The sequence below is a fragment of the Lepidochelys kempii genome, chromosome 9, assembly GCF_965140265.1.
Source record: "Lepidochelys kempii isolate rLepKem1 chromosome 9, rLepKem1.hap2, whole genome shotgun sequence".
Taxonomy (NCBI): Eukaryota; Metazoa; Chordata; order Testudines; family Cheloniidae; genus Lepidochelys; species Lepidochelys kempii.
In genome coordinates, this window is record NC_133264.1 from 31,629,606 (window position 1) to 31,651,139 (window position 21,534).

General features: G+C 41.6%; 1 protein-coding gene across 1 annotated transcript in view; it reads left to right on the forward strand.

The window, feature by feature from the left end:
- Positions 1–21,534, forward strand: part of SLC9A9 (solute carrier family 9 member A9) — a 325,848-nt gene that overhangs the window by 179,864 nt on the left and 124,450 nt on the right. The window contains exons 10-12 of the mRNA XM_073359753.1: positions 714–827; positions 2,377–2,488; positions 13,615–13,768. Of these exons, the coding sequence (XP_073215854.1) occupies positions 714–827; positions 2,377–2,488; positions 13,615–13,768 (380 nt within the window). The remainder of the gene's footprint in view (positions 1–713; positions 828–2,376; positions 2,489–13,614; positions 13,769–21,534) is intronic.

Sequence of the window (21,534 nt, forward strand, 5' to 3'; positions counted from 1 at the left end):
CCCTGTTATAACAATTAAATTATTTGCCATTCTTATGTAACATGTTTAAATGATTCCTTAAATAGATTAGTTTGAAATGAGAATTTGACCGCTGTGTCCAAATGGTCCAATTTACAAGACTCTGGAGGTTTTATCATAGATTTTTTTTTTTAGTTCATCTTCTTAAAAATCACACTTCTGTCTGAAATCATATTGCCACAAGTAATGCCTATGATTGCTGTAACTGAACAAGATTAGGAGGAAAGTTCTCTGGGGGTGTGTGCATGCACACATTTGACTGTACTTTATGCATAGTCAGTTTCACTGTATTCCCTTGTATTATCAAGGACCCAATTCACTTCCCATTGAAGCTAGTGTAAAATGAAGTGTCATGCTTCCATTGCCTTCAGTGAAGTTGGACTGAGACTTTAGTTAGCCAGTTTTTCCCTGTTTGCGTGGGACTTTCATACGGCAATGAAGGGGAGGAAAACATGTAAAAATACAAGAAAAGGTCATTGTAAAACCACAACCATTGCCACGGAAACTCAGCAAATAGTGTAGTAACAAACTATTTTTATAGTTTAGTGAAACTCTTCGGAAAGACTGGATTTCAAGTTGTCAATGTCCCTGTAATCTAATGTGCCTGTTTTCCAAGTTAATGTGGACTATGTGACAAACACCAGCCAGTTACAGACATGAGTCATAATAATGGTTTTTGTTTCTCTTTGTTTCAGTTGTTCGAGTTCATGAATTTCTTGGCTGAGAATGTCATCTTCTGTTACATGGGGCTTGCATTATTCACATTCCAAAATCATATATTTAATGCTCTCTTTATATTTGGGGCATTTGTATCCTTTGCTTTAAGTATCTTCAAAAATGACTGTTTGGGGTGAAAAAAATTAAAATCAAGTAAACAAAAGTCTTTTTAAAATGCTAAAAATAAATTCTTTGTAGGGTTCAAATTGAAGAGGAAGGCAGGCATTTGGCTTTGTTTTAATATGTACATTTCAGTAACTCACTTAATGGACCTAAAGAGATGATTTGTTGGCATGAACCGTAACATTTTGCAGACCTGTTGCAATGTGCAAAGCTTAAGGCAAATCTCTCATTTCTTACATTCTTTTTATATACATGGAACTCCCACTGATGTTGATGTCATATAGGCCGAGACATGGAGGTTTTGCCCTTAGTTCTTTCATGTTTCCTCAGTGCCACGTATCAGTCTGGAATGCCATACAATGACTCCTTCCCCCTGCCCTCCCCAAACAAAAGCCCTTTGCTTGTTATTTTTTGATGAATTGCACTAGCTTCACAAACAGGGACTTTACTGCTTGCTTGCTTGCATTTACTTTTAGATGTAACTTCCAAATTGATATTAAAACCCAATTTATGGCTCCCCTAGTACAGGTTATTTTAGAGGGCAGAAAGGACTCAAGGAGCCTGGTACCCCCATAACTACACAGAGGCAAATATAATATGACTGTCCCTAACCTAAGCAATGGAGGACTGCTAGAGCTGACAGCAGCAAAGGGACCATGACCCATGAACCAGCCAACAAGCTGGTTCAAGGCTATGCTAGACAGACATACAGGGGCTATGTGATCTACAAGTGTAGTAACTGCTGTGTGTGCTCTCCCAAACCCCTAACAGCACTGTGCCTGCTCCTGGACTCTGCAGGCATAATGCTTCCAGACACTCAGGTGCATCACCTCCTCTTTCATCCACAACATGTCTCAGGCTTACAGCCATAATTGAGCCCTAGGATTTACAAGGTGAGGGTAGGGAGGAACCTCCTTAGGAGCAAGGTTTCCATATAGAATTAGTTGTGATTTTTTTCTCCTGATTTTTCTAAAATATCTATTCAGGAAACTTTTTGTACTAGATACACAGAGGGATAAAATAAAAATCCCTTTCTAAAGTCTACACAAGGAAAAAAAAAAGGAAAGACATGAAGATAAAGATATGCCCCACACGAATTGTGAGGAAAGAAGACGGTAATCATGTCCAAAAATACATCTAGCCTTCCTAAATTGCCATTGAAGGAGATAATGCCATTTCCATTGGAATAATTTATGGTGTGCATTTTACTGAAGGGTTGAAGATGTAGTCATGTGATGAGTCAATGAACAGTGAGTGAAGTGATGTACAGGATAAGGAGCTCAAAACTAAGATGGTTGAAGAGAGCCAAACTCTGCCCCTAAATGGGTCTATAATGAAACTGGCAAGATTGTGGCTGGATAGCTAAAATCTGAAATTATGAATTATGCTCAACAATCATTTAATAGTGTGTTTATTCTAACTTCATGTTCAAGATATTCACCTGGAGAAAGTTTATTAGCTCAGTTTTCCTGTTTCCCCATGGCCATTTTCCTCAGCATCTCACATTTAACCTTATAGGTGGCAATTTTCATAGCAAGAGCATGCAACATATACCCACTTTCTTTCATTCTGAATTTGGGTCGAAAACAAAAGATTCCCAGGAACTTTCAACACATGATGATGTTTTCAGGTAAGTGCCACTATACTTTTGTATCTACGTTTTCTAACACCTGACCTAGAATAAAGGCAGAGAAAGTTATTTTCTGGCAAGAAGACAAAAGGTCTAAATACGCACGTGCAGGCTGAGCCAAAGCCCATTGAAGTCAATGACAGACTTTGAATAGTTCCATGATCATTTAGGTGCTTGTGTGTAAATGTGTATTAATTATTTTAGTTACCTATGAAGCAAAATAATGTAGGAAACCCATTACTTAGGTTACCCATTTCAAAACTCATTGTCCATCTCCATCTCGCAACATCCTTTCCTATTTTGGGAATATTTTATTCCAGTGTTAGGCACCCAAACTACTCCTGGTAGTATGCTTATGTTACACGCAAGGAAATTAATTTCCTGTACTGTCTCTTTCTGAGAGAGGGTGGTATTCTTCATAGATACCCACTCACCAATCATGTGATCTCCCACCACTCTCCCTAACTTAAAGATCATTTTTACTCTGAAAAGTGACTGTAAAAATAACAGCTTTTTATTCAATAGGCCTGCTCCTTCTATGGATTCAGTCTAATAGCTGACTGCTTTACTTACTAACCTAAAGTTGTAGTGATTTTAACAGCTGTTAGTACTGCAGAACCAAAGCAGATCTGGAGAGGGTGCTGAATTCTATTCTGATTTGTGCATCATGCACAGAATTATTAAATCCCAACTGCAATCTCTTTATTCCTAGACATACATGATGCAGAAATATCTCAGCTTGACTCTCTGATTGCAGGGAAGGTTTGTAGGATTGGCTGGTAGAACCCCCCCCCCAAAAAAACCACAACATTTTTCACTTGTTAAATGAGCTCATTTGACCTTTGAGAGAGATGAATATGGAACACACAGTGCCATTTTTGCAAAGTTGCTTTCCAGCGTGGAACTATACCCCAGGCAAGTTTCTGAAGCGTTCTTCCAAAGCTACAATACATGCTTCCCCATACTTCTCCATCAATTGGTCTCATTTCTGACTTGAAAGAACCGTGCCTTTAGGGGAGAGATGTTAGTTCATTTCCACGCCCACTCATCCTCTTCACTAAAACTACCAATGATATTGCCAATTAATGCCCGGTGGATGCGGGGGAAGGGCCGATTGTGATGTAGACACTTATCCATTAGGAACTGGATTTCAGACCTCCTGTTCATTTCAAATAGACAGCTATGTGGCAATTATATGGTAACAGTTTCTGTTAGCTAGCATCCTGAGCTGGATTCATTTCAGCAATATAGAGATGAAAGTCTCCATATCTGGTTAATTACCAATCTCCTGACCCATGTATTCCCTTGGTTCTTGTAAATTTCTACTTCTGGCTTTTGGATCCCATTTTCCCCTTGATTTTTCTTTGAAAGCAGAGTATGGATTGAAGGATTTTAGAATAACTTTTTCTTCATCTTTCACTTTTCTTATTTTGTCCAATCTAATCTCACATTCCACAGAACCAGAAGTGGAAAGGTCATCTGCAGCCAACAACTGAGAGTGAGAACTCTCACTTGTGCATTCGGTTTCACTTTTCAACTAATATCTGTCAGAGAACTGAAAATGCCAATATTTAAAGCTCCCGATATATGTAGTACTTTATTTCAAAAACAATCAGAATGCGAATTCTTAAATGTCTTTACATTAAAATATTTTTTCATTAAGATAAAAATGTTTTCATAAAAGCAAATGACATATTGCAAGTAGGGCAGTAACACTGATTAACTGCACTTCTCACATGCTTCTCACACTGCCTTAAGCTTCATGCATCACAACATTCTCAAGGCATGCGGGTTTCCAATATAATTGTACCCCGGTGTGTGTTAACAACTATAGCCCAGTCACCTAGTGTCTTCACATACAGAATAAACAGTATATACTGAGTACAGCTATATACAGAGAAAATGATGATTTCAAGAAAGACAAGCACATTTCTAAGTCCACTAAACCAGGGTAGAGTTTGGCCTCAAAGGTACAGATACATTTTCTAGGTAAAAGGTCTTCAGACCTCCTCCAGTGATTGCAATTGACGGTATATAGAACTAAACTTAATTTTTGGCTCTTCTCAATTAAAATCAAGAAGCTCATGAGAGGAACTGTAATGAATTCTGCAAAGCCTCATAAACCAAAGGATGGATAGATACTTGGAGACCTTTTTGATGAGTGGTTTTTTTGGGTATACACACACTTACCACGAAATTCATCCAGAGTTTATCATGGCCTACGATGGAGTATACAAACCCCACACTAGGCTGGAAGAAGTTAAACAGTACTGGGGCCAGCTAGCCCCTTCCTCCAGTCCTGCAGAGCATGTTCCAACTGGGCAGGGTTGAAAAGGGAGCAACCCAGCTCAGAAGGGAGAGGCTGAGGAGGACAGACCTACCCTGAAGGCTCCTGGCAGATGGGTTGAAGAAGCCTCTCTGAGGGAATAGGACTATATGATGAGCCTGGTTGGGGTTGACAGTTTGGTTTATTTTTCTTTTACCTTGTCTGGGGCCAGAAACTGAGTGAGGAAAACAGTGATAGGAAGTGACCCATGGAGGGTAACTCAGAGGGCCACTTGGAGGTCAAATGCTGCTGATCCTCCTAGGACCCTGGGTTGGAGCCTGGTGGAGAAGGTGGGCCTGGACTTCCCTACCACCACCCCCACTACTGGGTGGGCACTAACCACTACTACATCCAGCCCACCAAATACCCTATTACATGGCCCTTTAGGGGCTTAGAGCACCAGGACTTGCAAACTTTACATCAAATCATAAGTCTTGATCTGCCATCCTTACTCACATTGCAGAGTGAGGTATTCCTGAAGTATTCCCATTGATTTCCCCTTAATTCCAGTAGGACTATCCTATTCTATTTAGGTTTCTATACCCTGCTCATCACCATAATATCTGAGCACCTTCTGGTAGTGTATGAAGCCATGTGGTTGCACATCTGTCTCATAGTGTTTGTTTTCTAACCTGCTCCCCAGAGGTGCGTCTTGTTTTGCTAGGGTGTATCTTTTACTTATTTACACACACCCACGCAGACCCCTATTGCTATGTGTTTATATTAGAGAAGGCAAAGTCCAAGAAATTTTGTTCAATATCTTCATAAATGATCTGGAGGATGGTGTGGATTGCACTCTCAGCAAATTTGCGGATGATACTAAACTGGGAGGAGTGGTAGATACGCTGGAGGGCAGGGATAGTGGGGACCTAGACAAATTGGAGGATTGGGCCAAAAGAAATCTGAGGTTCAATAAGGATAAGTGCAGGGTCCTGCACTTAGGACGGAAGAACCCAATGCACAGCTACAGACTAGGGACCGAATGGCTAGGCAGCAGTTCTGCGGAAAAGGACCTAGGAGTGACAGTGGACGAGAAGCTGGATATGAGTCAGCAGTGTGCCCTTGTTGCCAAGAAGGCCAATGGCATTTTGGGGTGTATAAGTAGGGGCATAGCGAGCAGATCGAGGGACGTGATCCTTCCCCTCTATTCGACATTGGTGAGGCCTCATCTGGAGTACTGTGTCCAGTTTTGGGCCCCACACTACAAGAAGGATGTGGATAAATTGGAGAGAGTCCGGCGAAGGGCAACAAAAATTAGCGGTCTGGAACACATGACTTATGAGGAGAGGCTGAGGGAACTGGGATTGTTTAGTCTGCAGAAGAGAAGAATGAGGGGGGATTTGATAGCTGCTTTCAACTACCTGAGAGGTGGTTCCGGAGAGGATGGTTCTAGACTATTCTCAGTGGTAGAAGAGGACAGGACAAGGAGTAATGGTCTCAAGTTGCAGTGGAGGAGGTTTAGGTTGGATATTAGGAAAAACTTTTTCACTAGGAGGGTGGTGAAACACTGGAATGCATTACCTAGGGAGGTGGTGAAATCTCCTTCCTTAGAAGTTTAAGGTCAGGCTTGACAAAGCCCTGGCTGGGATGATTTAATTGGGGATTGGTCTTGCTTTGAGCAGGGGGTTGGATAGATGACCTCCTGAGGTCCCTTCCAACCCTGATATTCTATGATTCTATGAAATGTGCCTTGCACTTGAAGTGCAAAGTTGTAAGGTTTATGATAGTCCTTAGTTCCTGTAGGAGTTCATTCCACAACCTTGGACTGTTCCCCAAAAAGTTCTGTCCCTTGCACAGACTAGCCTTCTTGTTGTCGAGGGTTTCATTGTGCCAGAGGAGTGTAGTTGTCACCCCAGTCTTTGTCCAGGAGCTTTAGATGGTCTTTTAGATATCCTGGGCCTGGGCCATGGAGCGCTGTGAAGGTAAGGACTAAGACCTTGAACTGGATTCAGTATTCATGGGAAGCCAGTATAGAGAGTGGAGGTCAGGTCTGATGTGTTCCTGATGTCCATTTCTGATGCCTTCAACCCAGTGCTCTGAGGGTGGCATTGGCATTGGAATCATCCAGGGGTGATGCTTTCCAGGACTATCCAGGATTGTGAGGCACCTTGCTACCACATGCCCTTAGCATGAGGAAGCCTTATCCATGCCTACTGGGGGTCAGCTCCCCAACTCCACTGGCCACGGACAACACAAACACTTCCCTCTAGGCCTTGCTGGTTTTTGTTTGTTTTTAAACAGTTTAGCAATTGTCACAGTCCAACCCTTGATCCTGCCAAGCATCTCCCTGCAGTGTCCAGCCCCTAGTCCACTGGACACTCTCAGTATTCACAGATTTGCTGCTTCCAGAGAAACAGGACATGCCACCTAACCAATTCCACCACACATCACCACTCTGCTTAACGCCCAGCACTTAGATATGTTTATAGTGAAAACAAATATGTTTAACAAAGCATAGTTTCAATAGCAAGTAGAAGTGTTGGAAACAAATGGTTACATATGAAATAGAATCATAACGTGCATTCTAGAGCCTAGACTTTAATATCTAGATACTCTCATGCCTCATAGAGTAATAGTCACCCAAAATCCTGGCAGTGCTGTGGCCAGGTTTGGCTGTGGCCTCCTTTCGTGAGATAGACATGCTGTCAGCTTGCCTCTTGCGTGAAAGATCCTGTGTGTTTCTTTGCCTCCCTAGATTTACCAGTCCCGTCCTTTGTCTTTATTCCTAAACAGAACACCCCATGCTGTTTGCTTAATCCTGTCAATCTCTACTCTTTTTTTTGTGTCTCAGTCTATGAATAGGCGTACAGTACACAAATGACCAGACAAGGAGATACGTGTCTGTTATCTTGGAAGAATCTCTTTCAGGTGATAACCTGTCTTAATTCCAAGACCTTAAGAACATAATTTTAGCATAGATATCTAACTCCTTAAATATTATCTGTACATACATTTTGCAATGATTACAATGACAAGCGGGCTACTTGCTCTGGGTAGAGACCTTGCATGCTATCCTTTGGTGAACTGCTATGCAGATATGACCCAGTTCCCCGTAAAACCCTATACACATTCTGTGTCTTATGCAAGTTGTCACCAAAAGGTCCCTGGGTCACACAGGCACTACTTGAGTTTTAAACAAAACATGTGCCCAGTTAGTATGTGACTGAGTTGTAGCCACCTGTCTTTTTCCAATATCTCTATTGGTCTTCAGCTGTGCTTTTCTGTTTTGCCCTGTCCTGTTTACCAGTGGGAGGCTTGTAGGACATCTGCTGCAAAGCCAGGGCAGCCCAGCTACTGCACTAATGATGTAATTGGCAGAGGGCAGGAAGTATCAGTAGGGCTGAGCGTGAAAGACAACACACAGAAGAAAAAGAAAAAAGTGTGTACACAAGTTGGCATATATACACATATGCACCCAGTATTAAAGTGAACTTCTGTAGACGCTAGTGGGAGGGAAGTGTTCCCCCAGATTTCTAAAGAAGTGGTTGATAGGTGGGAGAAAATTGGGCAATGAGTGAAAAAACTAATAGTGTGTGAGATTGAGACCCCCAGAAGTACATACAGAATGTCGTCTTGTCAGGTGAATTCCCCTCATTCCATACATGAGAGAGCTAGGCAGCCCTGCAGCCTGTTCCTCTGGGCCCCACACAGGGCTCTCTGTGGGTGTGAAGGTCATATGAGGTGTGTGCAGGGACTGGGTGGGGTGGGGCAAGTTGGACACACGTCATCCTTCAGCCCCATGGAGCTTACGTAGAAAAGCTATTACAGGTTTTCCTTGGAGCCCCTCCCCTGCTGTAGGATCCCTTTTTAAACAAAGTCTCCAGCTATACAGACCCACCCAAGTAGTGGTAGCTGTGTTGCAGCGGAGTCCTGCTGCCAGAGGGGACAGCAGGGGTGCCAGGAAACAACAAATGTGGAGCAGTTGTCAATATGGTGTATCCCAAATCCCTAAGTGTTGATGAGGGGGAATCGCTCAGCAAAGGGTTCCTTCGAGAGTTCCTTCCACTGAGCTTTATCACAGGGAGGGGGTGATACAGCCCCTTGAATGTTTGAGTTGTGAGAAGTAAAACCATCTAGAAGGGAGCTGAGAGATCCTTCTTTCAATAAACTGTGTGTGTGTGTCTTAAATGATTTAATTCTGACTGTTAAGTATTAAGTTTCTTCGTACAAAAAGAAAAGTGTCTTGGCAAAAGTTTTTCCAACATACGTGCTAGCGTAGACATGGCCTAAATCATTTGAATTGCTGGAGTGTTTTCTAAATGGAAGTTGCTTGAAAAGATTTGTTTCTAGAGTGCAGCAATACACACAGCTGTGAAAGCTTTCACCAAGGTACAGAACAAATAACTCAGTGCATCTCTGACTGGCTCTTAACTGATAGACAAAGAAGCTTTCATTCCTCTGGCCTGGTCTACACTGAGGGGGAGTAGGGAAAAATTGACCTAAGATACGCAACTTCAGCTACGAGAATAGCATAGCTGAAGTCCATGTATCTTAGATCGACTTAGAATCACTTACTTTGCATCCTCGCGGCGTGGGATCGACGGCTGCCGCTCCCCCAGCGACGCCACTTCCGCCTCTCGCCCTGGTGGAGTTCCGGAGTTGACAGCAGAGTGATCGGGGATCAATCACTACCTGTGGCCCCAGGCAGAGCAGCCATAAGTGCTAATTAGACTTCTGGAGAAGCAAACCAAAGTAGCTAAAATACTGGAATAACATTTAAAAAGCTGTTGTCCTTAACTAAACAATAGCTGTTCTTTTAGCTGAAGAATTGCAGCTATTACAGGAAATATGACTTTTAGTCCCATTACTGACTTCTCCCTAGGAGTTAGTACACAAGCTGTTTGTGGACAGAAACATGTTATGAGCAAGGTTCCACCAGAGTTTCTGAAGCAGTACTGAACACACTCTGCTCCTGCCTACTCAGGGAGTTAAACCATCATCTACATCCATTGCTGAGATCATCATTGTTATCCAAGGTTGACCCTGGGATTTTCAAAAGTGCTCAGTATTGGCCTAATTGCTCACTGATGTCAGTGAGGGATTTACCTTTGACTGCAATAGGAGCAAAGTGAGGTCCACCGAGAGTACTTTCAAAAGTCTCACCCTAAATTTCCTCGGGGAGACAAAGTTCAGATTTTCTTCCTACTTCTCTGACCTCTCATTCCTTCTTCCATGACCACATAATCTAAGTTGCCTGACATGGCCAGGCGCCACATACTAATCAGTCATAATCATTATAGCTTGATTACAGACTTGATAAAATTTAACAGCAAAAAACATTGCAATATTTAAGGTTGCTATACTCACAGTTCATGAAATCTCTGAACTAAATGTATACAGGTCAGATATGCCACTGTATATAAACATCTTTAACTCTATTCCTATATCCCTATCTGGCCTCAAATCCCTCTTAAACCACTCCCCTAAGATTGTAACCAGTCTGGGCTACAAATTCCCACAAAGCAGCATGCATATGCTGCATACAGCTCATAGAACCAATCATAGATTATTCTCCTGCTCACCCACCCATTCATTATGCTAAGCATCTTACCCTTCATATCCAGACCCGTGACTTGACCCTCCTTTGTCTCATCTGTGCTCCTTGATCAGAGCACCTGTCACAAGGTTCTCTACTCACCGCTGGGGGCAGGCATTTCTTTGCGGCTCACTTGAGGATTAACTCTCGACCAGGCTCCTCTTACTGTTGTTCACCCTTTGCGTGCTTCTCTCTCTGATTCTCTGGACTTGGTTGCTCCTTCTTCATGGGTTGGCCCTCCGTCCAGGTCACTATAGTTTTCCCCTTTCTGGGGTATCAAAGTTTCTCCATACAAACTGTCTCAGGCAGTCTTCTAGTTCATTGCTAAGACTGTGCCACTTTCCCAGTGGCAGGAGGAACACAGGTCTGCCCACTACTCCAGATTCCAGTTCAGGGACTCTTGAATCCATGGCCAACTCTGCACTGTCCTAAGCCTTGCTGTTATTTCCCTGAGCTGTTTCCAACTCCACCATCTCTCTGGGTATGCCCATCCCTCAGGGGCAGGCTCACAGAGATCTACTTTCCCTCTGGGTTTTCTCTTTTTCCCTCTCTAAGCCCAGTGAGAAACTGCAGCCGCCTCCTGCCCTCGCTGCATGGCTTTATGTGAGCTAGACCTGCTTCTGCTCAGCTGGGCTCCATCCTTAATCAGGGATTGCTTTATCAAGCCTAATTCTCCTCTAGGTATGGTCTAACTGATCAATTAATCCCTTCTGAGCCGCATTGACCCTTTTGTGCTAGTGTGGGGTGAACACCCCATCACACAACCATAACATATCACATCTTGTTTTCCATACTCAGACCAGAAACAGCAACTTTCCCCTATCCATTGTTCCACTAGGAGGCAAAATGCCCTAGTCTAGCCCATTTCCCCATAGTATATGTACTGAAAATCCCACTGTACTGCACCTTCTTTGTCAACTTTTCTGCTGTAAGTCAGAGACCCCACTTTCCAAATATAGACCATAGATTCACCTTTCTCGCACACTCTCTCTCTTACTCATGTGCACACATTTACGTATGTGCGTGCGCACACACACACACACACACACACACCCTCCCTCTGTTCTGCAAAGCTTTGGAGCATCTTAGGTTTCCCATAGACTTCCTAACTTACTAATTGGGCCGACCAGGAGCGTGTGCAGAAATTTAACGTTGATCCCTTTTAGGGGGACATGTTCTGTGCCTCCCCACCCCAGGTCTGACAGGAGCTAGCTCTTCCCTTCTTCCCACCCCCCACTCCAAAAGGAGCTCACTCTTCCCTCCCTTCCTCCATCCCCCTCCTAAACTAAGGGAACCAGATCTGCATAAATATTCCATGTGCTGTGGCACCAGGGCCATGGAGAGCAGCACTATCAGCTCCCTAGTTTTACATGAGGTCTTTTGTGTTGGTGTTCAGTTGGTGACACTCTTCCCAGTGAGTCAATAATAAACCAACACCCAAATATGGTGTATAGGGTAGATTAAAAAGTAAGAACAAGCACTCCCAAGCTCCAGAGATGTTAAATCTGGTGTCACTGACAAATTTCAATTGAGATTATTCCGTTTTGCTTGTACGTGTGATGCTTCTGCTTTTGATTGGATACAGAATCCTTCATTTGTTGTACAAAATGTTGCACACTGTTGCTTGCGCTGTTAAACGGCTGCCACGTTCTACTCCAAAGATGATTACATTTCTGCAGTGGGTGAAATGTTCCCCATATAATCCTTACCCACCTTGCGAGGGTGATTGATATGAGGCTTAATTTGTTAATATTTGCAAAATGCTTTGTGCCCTTCATAAGAATTGTTATATTCATTTAAATGTTCTCTTTGCATTGATTTTTGTGTTTCTCTTGAAAAACTAATAAAGATTTTTTTTTAAGATAAAAGGAAAGCATTAGGGAAGTTCAAAATATTTCTATTATGCCCCACAAATAGTGCTTTAGTTTTTGTTTTTTTGTCTTGTAATATATCATACTATCAGGTCCTTTTTGTTTGCTTATTACAACCCTAGGGGGCTTTTTTAAACTCAAAGTTAGCTGTTTCCCCCCATTTGTATCTTTTGCTATTGATTCAGTCTCTGTAGGTGGATACATTTTACATTTATTGTAACATTTCAAATGCCATGCTATATAATAGTTTTAAAACTGCATTTATTGTGCATCTTCTATAGCAGGCATTTAAACCTCTCTCTAAAAACTACTTATTAGTCTTTATTTCTTGTGCTTGTTCTTAGCACAAAAATGATTTTTTAAATGATTATATTTCACTTGGCCACAAACAAGGAATGTCCTAATGGACCACATTCTGATATCCTCATTCATGTTAACTCCTACTTAATTCCATCAATGAGACTACCCAAAGGATTATGGTGCTACTTAACATGAATAAGGGTGTCAGAGTCTGGCTGTTGGAGATTATTCCTGACATAAAGAACTATATGGATATAAAACAAATGTCTGATTAGTCTGTAAATATCAGGATGGTTTCATTGTGAAATTCTGCAAAGCTGATTGTGTGTGAGTCAAATACCGTCACATCAATTAAATGTGATTTAGTGTCAGTTACTGGAAGGCTCATAGTCTGACTATTTGTAGTGTGTGCGACTTTAATATATAAAATGTCTGCTTTTTTGTTTGAAATATGAGGCCATAGTCAAAAAATGTTTTTTATCACTTGAGAAATTTCAAATGGTGGGAGGGCTCCCCTTTTCTTTTCTCCTTTTTTCCTTTTATTTTTTAATTTGAACAGAGATTTCCCAATATCTAATTTCTCAGTGAGGACTAGTTACTTTGACATGTTTGCAGAAATTTGCTTTACAAATAGTTGCATTATAGACATGAACACAGACTAAATTCTCCAGCCCAGGTAAGTTCAGTAGAGTCCAAGGAAGCCAGGGTGCTGAAACGAGGGGTACTGGGCGTGCAGCAGCACCCCTGGCTTGAAGTGGTTTCCATCAGATACAGGGTTGACAGTTTTGTTCAATGGCTTCCAGCACCCCCACCATTCAAATTATTCCAATGCCATTGCTGGAGGCAGCAACATTTCATTCCCTGTAGCAACATGAATCTTCAGGCCAGATGTCCTTATTTGGACAGAAGACACTGGTATGGTGGAAGCTATTGTAGCAGCCATGGAGGAGATGAGCATTCTGTTTCTCCCCCATTGCTATTTAGGCCCATTTGTTTAGGTTTTTCACAAGGAATAGGACTGGGGCTGGAAAGAGTGAAATAGTTTTATGTCCAAGCATATTAAGTTGCCATGCATGTCTCTTTTCTCTCCCAGGTTTACGTGGTGCAATAGCGTTTGCACTGGCTATTCGGGACACAGAATCTCAACCCAAACAAATGATGTTTACTACAACATTGCTTATTGTGTTTTTCACAGTCTGGGTTTTTGGTGGGGGCACCACGGCGATGCTCACATGGCTTCAAATCAGGTTAGTGTTATCTGACAATTATTTAATACCGTAAAATAATAGAATGGCTCTGGCCAACCCCTGAACTTTTCAATACTCATTGTTCTCAGTAGAGATGGTTACAAGCCATAAAGCTTGGATCTGGCTCTGAAAGTCTCCAAACTTCAACAGGGTATGGATAAGTGTTCTCCTTCAGATCCATCTGATAGGGATAGGTCCAAGGCACAAGGGGCAAAATGCTTGGGGTGGGGGAGTTTGTCCAAATGTCTAATTCAAGCCCATCTCTGATTCTTAAAGGTGTGTTTCTCTACTGTTCTTTAAACTCACTATTATCATTAAATGCTGACAAAGTGTGCTTGGCACTATACAAGATTAAAAGATATAGATACAAAAACAGTTCCTGCCCTAATCAAAAACTTGTTCACAAAAATGCTACACGTAACTTCAATGCTTATCAAAACCCCTTCCTGGAAACTATTGCACAGCTATACTAGTGACACAGACAGGCAGATAGCAAAATGTATGCAAGAAATGCGCTCACCCAGGTTGTCAAGGGACAATGGCAGAATCTCTTGGAACTGTGCACACATATATACACACAGACTCTTATGTCAACATCAGGAAGAAGGAAATTATAATTTTATTTATTTAATTTTGTTTAATTTCTAATTGCAAAAGAAGTGATATTTAGTCAGAAATGTGATATGCGCTTTGATTGAATGCTAATGAGCATTTAGTATAATGGGTACATCATATTTGCTGTCAAGGTTCCCTCCCCACTCTGAACTCTAGAGTACAGATGTGGGGACCCGCATGAAAGACCCCCTATGCTTATTTCTACCAGCTTAGGTTAAAACTTCCCCAAGGCACAAATCCTTCCTTGTCCTTGGATGGGCCACCATCAAGTGAGTTAGACAAAGATTCAGGAAAAGGACCACTTGGAGTTCCTGTTCCCTAAAATATCCCCCCCACCCCTTCACCCCCTTTCCTGGAGAGGCTTGAGAATAATATACCAACCAAATAGGTAAATCAGATTCTTAAAAAACAGAACTTTATAATAAAGAGAAAAAAGTAAAAGAAGCACCTCTGTAAACTCAGGATGGAAGGTAACTTTACAGGGTAATCAGATTCAAAACACACAGGATTCCCCTCTCGGCAAAACTTTAAAGTTACAAAAAACAGGGATAAACCTCCCTGTAAGCATAGGGAAAATTCACAAGTAAAAATAAAAGATAAACTAACGTGCCTTGCCTTATTTACTTTTTTTGCAATATTGAGAGTCATTTTAGGATGATTTTAGGAGAAGGCGTTTTCTGACCTGATGCTTCTCTGCTTCCCCAGAAAACTCACAACACAGAGCACAAACAAAGCCTCCCCCCACACACATTTGAAAGTGCCACATTTGGTCAGGTGCCAACCAGGTTATTTGAGCTTCTTAACCCCTTACAGGTAAGGAGGAATTCTAGGCCACCCTTAGCTGTATGTTTATGACATTTGATATTTCTGTTTGGAGCTCATTTCAAGAGATGGGATGTCTTAAGCGTGATGGATCAAATCCTCTCTTCAGTTTCATTCATGCAATCCTGGAGTACTAAGTGGGGTTGCACAGGTGTAGCTGAGGACAGCCTTTAGCCCAGTACATATTATGACATATCTCTAACTATTCCCTCTGGTCACCTTTGATTCCTTGACATCAAAATTGAGGGAGACTATATATGAGCTGATTGCTAAGCACAGTGCATTCCTTCTCAGAGGTTATGTTGCACTCCTCAAGGCTCTGACAGGGAAAAACAGAGAGACATCTGTGAGCTATGGGAGATGCAAGTACATTCTGCCATGAGGTAGAACAGGCAAAATTTTAAATTATTCTTAAGAAGAGTGATCAGTGGTGACCACTTCTGTGTAAGGAGGTTTAATATCCAAGGTCTTTCAATTCCTGTTGTCTCTTTTTTCTATAAAATGCCAGCAAACACTTCTGTGGTTAATTCTAAGGTGAGCTGGTGTAAGGGCAGGGAGGTCTCCCTGGCGAGTCCCCTGTCATCAAGCACCATGCTGTAGGTGAGCCCTTGCCTCAGCTTCCCCTCACCCAGGGTATAACTAGGTCCAAGCAGGCCTTTCTATTATTTATTTAACAGAAAAGACCAACACAAAAAGCTTCAGCTAGCTACTGCACTGGAAACTCTCCACCCCTGGCTTAACCAGTCTTATGTCTCGTCCCTCCTGCCTGGAATTTGGGTCTGTGCTGGGCATTCTGCTGGATGCCAGTCTTCCCTGACCAGTGCTTCACTCTCTGCTGAGCTAGAGGTTACCCCTTAGTAGCTCCCAAGGCCCCTCGCTTACTTTATTCTCTTGAGCTGCTCTGGTCCCTTGCCTGGGAGCACTTTCTCTTTAGGCCTGTTCCTGCTCTCCATGACCTCTGCTCTCCTGGGAGACACAACTGGGAGTAGCTTCCTACCCAGCCCCCCACCCCAACGGATCCTCTCTCCTCAGGTGGCTTCCTCTTCTCTGGGGCTTCCTGACTGAGCCCTCATCAGCCTGTATTAGGCCCAGATATTCCTTGCCTAATTAACTGTTAGCCAGCTACTTGAGCAATTAACTATCCACTGGTGGATCTGGGTTGTCTCATTTTCCTTAGTAGAGTGTAGCTGTGTGAGTGTAGACTAGCCACTACAAGTACATGCCTAGCATCTTGGATGACTATGTATTCAAGGTACTAGCCCCTCCCGCTGCTCGCACTGCTGTGACTACAGTCTATTTTTAGCATACTAGCTTGATGAAAGCTAGCTTGAGTGTGTCATCTTGAGCTGGGAATCACAGCCCACCTTGAATTGTAGTCATGTCCTAAATGAGAAGGACTCCTGCCCTTGGAAGCAGATTTAAGAAGTTCAGGGATGGGTCCAGATTACTTCCAGCCTCCCTCTTAGAAAATAGTTTGGCAGCAGTAGCAGAACAAGAGGTGAGATATTATGGTCAACATTTTCAAAGGGGAGCCACTGATTCTGGGTGTCCCATTTCATAGGTAACCAAGCTTTAGCCACCTTAAGGCCTGCTGTGCCAACTGCTGTAATTCATGAGTAGAGGTTACCCCGTGAATTGCAAAAGTTACCAGAAATTCTTCATGCGTCTCCTCCACCTTCTTTATTTGTGCAGCATTCAGCCAATGATTTGTTACTTAATGAGTTTGCTCCTTTATTGTGAGAGTTTTTAAATGACATCATGTTGATGGATATCTATGAGAGGGAGGGGTGGGTGGGTAGTGAGAGAAAAGAGGTGAAAAGGAAAGTGGGGAAAAGTATGTTTACATTTTTTGATACAATGTAATATCCATCATGTAGTGATATTTTTGTTTTTTTGCAAAGCAACTTTTAATAATGAGATCCTAATGCCATTTCTGAGTTCTGGTTATTTCATAATACATTCAGGACTCTCTGCCATAGCTTATAATGTCACCAGATAAAACCTTAGTGGTGTTATAGTCTTGTAATTCACAGTTGCTTAGCATTTATTCTATATATAGTGTATGCTTTGCTTGTTTACAGAGTAATGTCTGATTAACAAACCTTCATGTCAGACTGTTGCTGTAAAATACCAGCTGAAGATAACTAAATGGGAGCCTTAATAAAGAGGCATAGATAAAAAGCTTGCAGACAAAATCAGGACTAGCATACAAATATACTGTATAAACATAAAATCCTGGCATGCATATATAGTATGTGAGCTTTGTATTTCCTCAATACTTTGTTTTGTTTAATCTCTCATCTCCTACAATGTCAGCCAAGTTCATTGCAATTTAGATATACACCTCAGGTGTCTGGCATCCTTATCAGACTTGCTACGGTTTCAAAACAGTTGTTACACAACCCTACCTCAAATTAAAGCAAGTGGCAGCAAAAACTGGGGCTGATCAGGAATATCCTGATTCAATCTTGTGAAGTGAAACATTGCTTAAGATCAGGAGAAAAAAATATATAATGGTTACACATCTATTTCCCAGGACAAGTTTAGAACCCTAGATATCTGCCCTCATCTAGTTTCTTGGAAATTCAAGCACAGCTTCTCATGTGCCCTTACCGATATAAGCAGCCTCATTAACTTCAATGGTTCTGATCCCATCAGTCAAGACCACCCATGAGAGTAAGGGTCTTCAGGATCCTAAGTTAGTGGCTGATAGTAGATTTTAAGTAAATGTAAGTATCTTCCTGCTCATCCCACCCTCATTAGCTCTTTCACCTACTGTCCTTTCCTTAATGAAACTTCAGAACCACTGAAGTTGGATAAAGAAAAGGAATACTTGTGGCACCTTAGAGACTAACAAATTTATTTGAGCATAAGCTTTCATGAGCGACAGCTCACGTCATCGGATGCATGCAGTAGAAAATACAGTGGGGAGATTTATATACACAGAGAACATGAAACAATGGGTGTTACCATACACACTGTAACGAGAGTGATCAGGTAAGGTGAGCTATTACCAGCAGGAGGGGCTGGGGGGGAAGGGGGATGGAGTGGGATAGTAACTGTCCAGAAAAGATAGCTTCTGCCCAGGACCCCTGATTTCAATGGGAATTAGGTACCTAAGTACTTTTGAGGATCTGAGTCTGTGTTTCTAAATTGATTGATTAATAAAATAATTTAGTCTAATAACTAAGGCTGGGATTTTCAGAGGAGCTTAAAGGAGTAGGTACACAATTCCCACTGAATTTCTTAACTTCATCAACGTCATAGCCCACGAGAGAGAGTTCTGTAGGAATTTTGTATTTAAAGAAAAATGTGGTTTTGATGCGCCTGATTTCTCTGCCCAATGAATATTTTGAATCAATTTCACATTTATTGAACTTTAACTGGTTTATCTATACAATGATTAAATAGTTACCCCCCTGGGGAATTTAAGCTATGATCACTGAGGTTAGTTGGATGAATTAGATCTTATCCTTATCCATGTAAATATTCCTCTGTGCACATATAGCCAAGTGGGACAGGCTAGTAGCTTAGCAGCATTGCTCCAGTCAGTGGCTCAGGGGATTCAGCTCTTTCCTATCCCAGGCTGATTGAGTCTAGCCAGGTCACAGAGAGGTTGTGCTTGAGTTTAGACAGGTTGCATAGAAACTAATCTACGTGCAGGTAAACAATAATAATCAATAATCCTTTACCCGATGATATTAAAAATAAGCAAAAATATTTTGTTTCACATTTATCAAAAACAGTCTGTTTACTGTACAAATAACGTACTTCCAAAAGCTGTCCTCCCTTCCCATTGTATGCTCTGATCTCTTCCCTCCCTGGCACACCATGGTGTGTTGTAATTATTTATTGGGTTATTGGGTTCTTTATTGGATTATCTGTCTAATTTACATTGTAAAATTGTCAGGGCAACAACCGTGACTTCTTGTATATCTGACAGTGCCATGCAAATTAGTGGTGCTATATAAATAATAATCTCTGTGAAAGGCAATCTGTTTCAATGATATCTAGCAAGTCATCCATCTCTCCCTAGATAGGGAACTTTGATCATATTTGTTTTACTAGAGTTCAGTCTTCTGTAAATATAGCCTGTCACTCCCTTCTTTGGAGGAAAGAAGATGACGCACTTCCAAAGATGAGTCTTACAAAATAATTTTCTTCTTGTCTACAACTACATGTGCCTTCCCTGCCCTCCAATTTTTTCACCAAATTGCCAAAATATATAGTCTGATCTATGTCAAAACAACCTGTGTGTCACTGATGTGGGCTCCCTCAAATGTTCCACTTCAGTCAGCAAAATGTCAGCCAGGTGATAAAAATTTCTGCAAAAGAATTCCATATACTTCCTTCGCCCCCAAAATGTGTCAGTTCCATATTCTCCTCACCACCCCATGTCTATCCCAAGAGCAACCAGTGCTATACGTTGTACCCCCTTAGGACTCACTGGCTGGTCTGACAGTCTGGTGGGAAGAAATTGTCCCTTGGCTAGTGTGGAGAGTTGGTTGGGAGCCTTGGATAGTAGCAAATGGATGAGCAAAATGTGGATGTGGGAAGGGGTGAGGGAATACTCAGGTATCCACTAACCTTACCAGGACCAAAGGCCAACTCTGTTAACAAAAGGCTTGCGTGTGTCCCAGGAGCCCCCTCCATCGTTGTCAATGTCCAGAACTTTCAGTCAAATTCAACCCTTAAGTGAGCAAGTGCAACTACATTGAAAGACTTGTGCCTGCTTACATAAAGGCTGATTTTTGGTCTAACCAAGATGCTCAGTGCTTGGGAAATCACGTCTTTCAATCACAGAAGCTGTTCTGATCATTTAAACATTTCCACGCCCTAAAATACAATGTTAAAAAGAATCCACGCCAGTCAATGTAATCATCATGGAGGCAATTGTACCTAATGGCACAGCTAAAAGAGTTTAGAAATGTAGTTCTTCCTTATGTTACACTGCATGGCAATATTCCATCTTATGAACATCAGTGTTCAGTTTATGGATAAAGTATTGTGATTACCTCATGTTTCACCAACACACACGGAGTGACTTACAAAAATGTGTGTTAAAGAGTTCTCGGGGAGAAAAAACAGGCTGAATTATTTTTAATCTTAGTTTTAAAAGAATGTGGTCTAATTTTTCAAAAGTTATCAGTTATTTTAGATTCCTGGGTGCCCAACGTGAATCATCTTAAGATGGTCTTATTTTCAGAAAGAGATGAGCACCTTCTGAAAAGCAGGCCTTATTAAGGTTTTTCAAGTTGGGCACCCAAAAACTCTAGGCACTTTAGGCCTACATACTCAAATGTGTTATAATTTACTTAGTTACCAACTGGCTTTCTGAGAACAGAATTGGTTGCATCAGATACCTAAACATTACTTTGTCCTTTGTTTTATCTGCATGGTGTAACAAGAAAAAAATGGCCATTTCTTCCCATTGTGATAGGCTTGTAATGTGCTGGTCTTGGCTGATAATGGGTGAACCTGTATCCATGTGTGAGAAAGATACCACAGTATTTCAAAAGCAAAACAAAGAATATGGCCATTTAATGAGTTCACAGACCAATTGAAGCATTCAATAAATGTGTCTTCAGAGTTGTTGGGTATTAACTGCTAATGCTTTTAGATGTATGTTTTCCCCTCATTCTTCCTTACTCAAATTAAAACAGCAAACTACATTTTACAGTAAATCTCCAATCAGTGATTTGGGGATAAAGGATTCTCCTGACAGGCAGAGCAGAAATACAAAGCTATTAATAACACGTGTCGTATAAAAATATTGTTGTGCTAGATCATCACCCCTTGTGCAAATATTTGTCAAGGGACTTCTAGACATTTTGTGTAGCTTTTTGCAGCAATTCTTCAATGACTCAGAAGCATTTATTCAATGTTCTGCAGTCTCTATTCAAAGAAACACTAAGCATTATGAAACACTAACTTTTTAACAATGTCTTTGTGGTCATGCCCCATCTGTGTATATTTGATGAGGTCTCTTTTTGATTATTAATGAGAAATACTTCAAAGTAAACAAAAATAATTGCTCAGTCTGGGACATGAATATCGAGAGAGGTCATTGAGATGTTACTCCAGGGAATCCACTCGTTCAGGAGTCTCAGGTTCAATAATAGATGTATTTCCCAATCTCAGCCAATGGAGGAAAGAACAAGTCTGTGACAGATGACATTGATTTTAGATTAATTAACAGTGTAAAATCACTGAAATCAAGTAATGAATCTGTAAACGGGGGGGGGGGGGTCATGCCCTATGACTGGAGGATTGCTAAAATAGCACTAATTCTTAAAAAAGGGGAAGAAAATGATCCAGGAAACTACAGG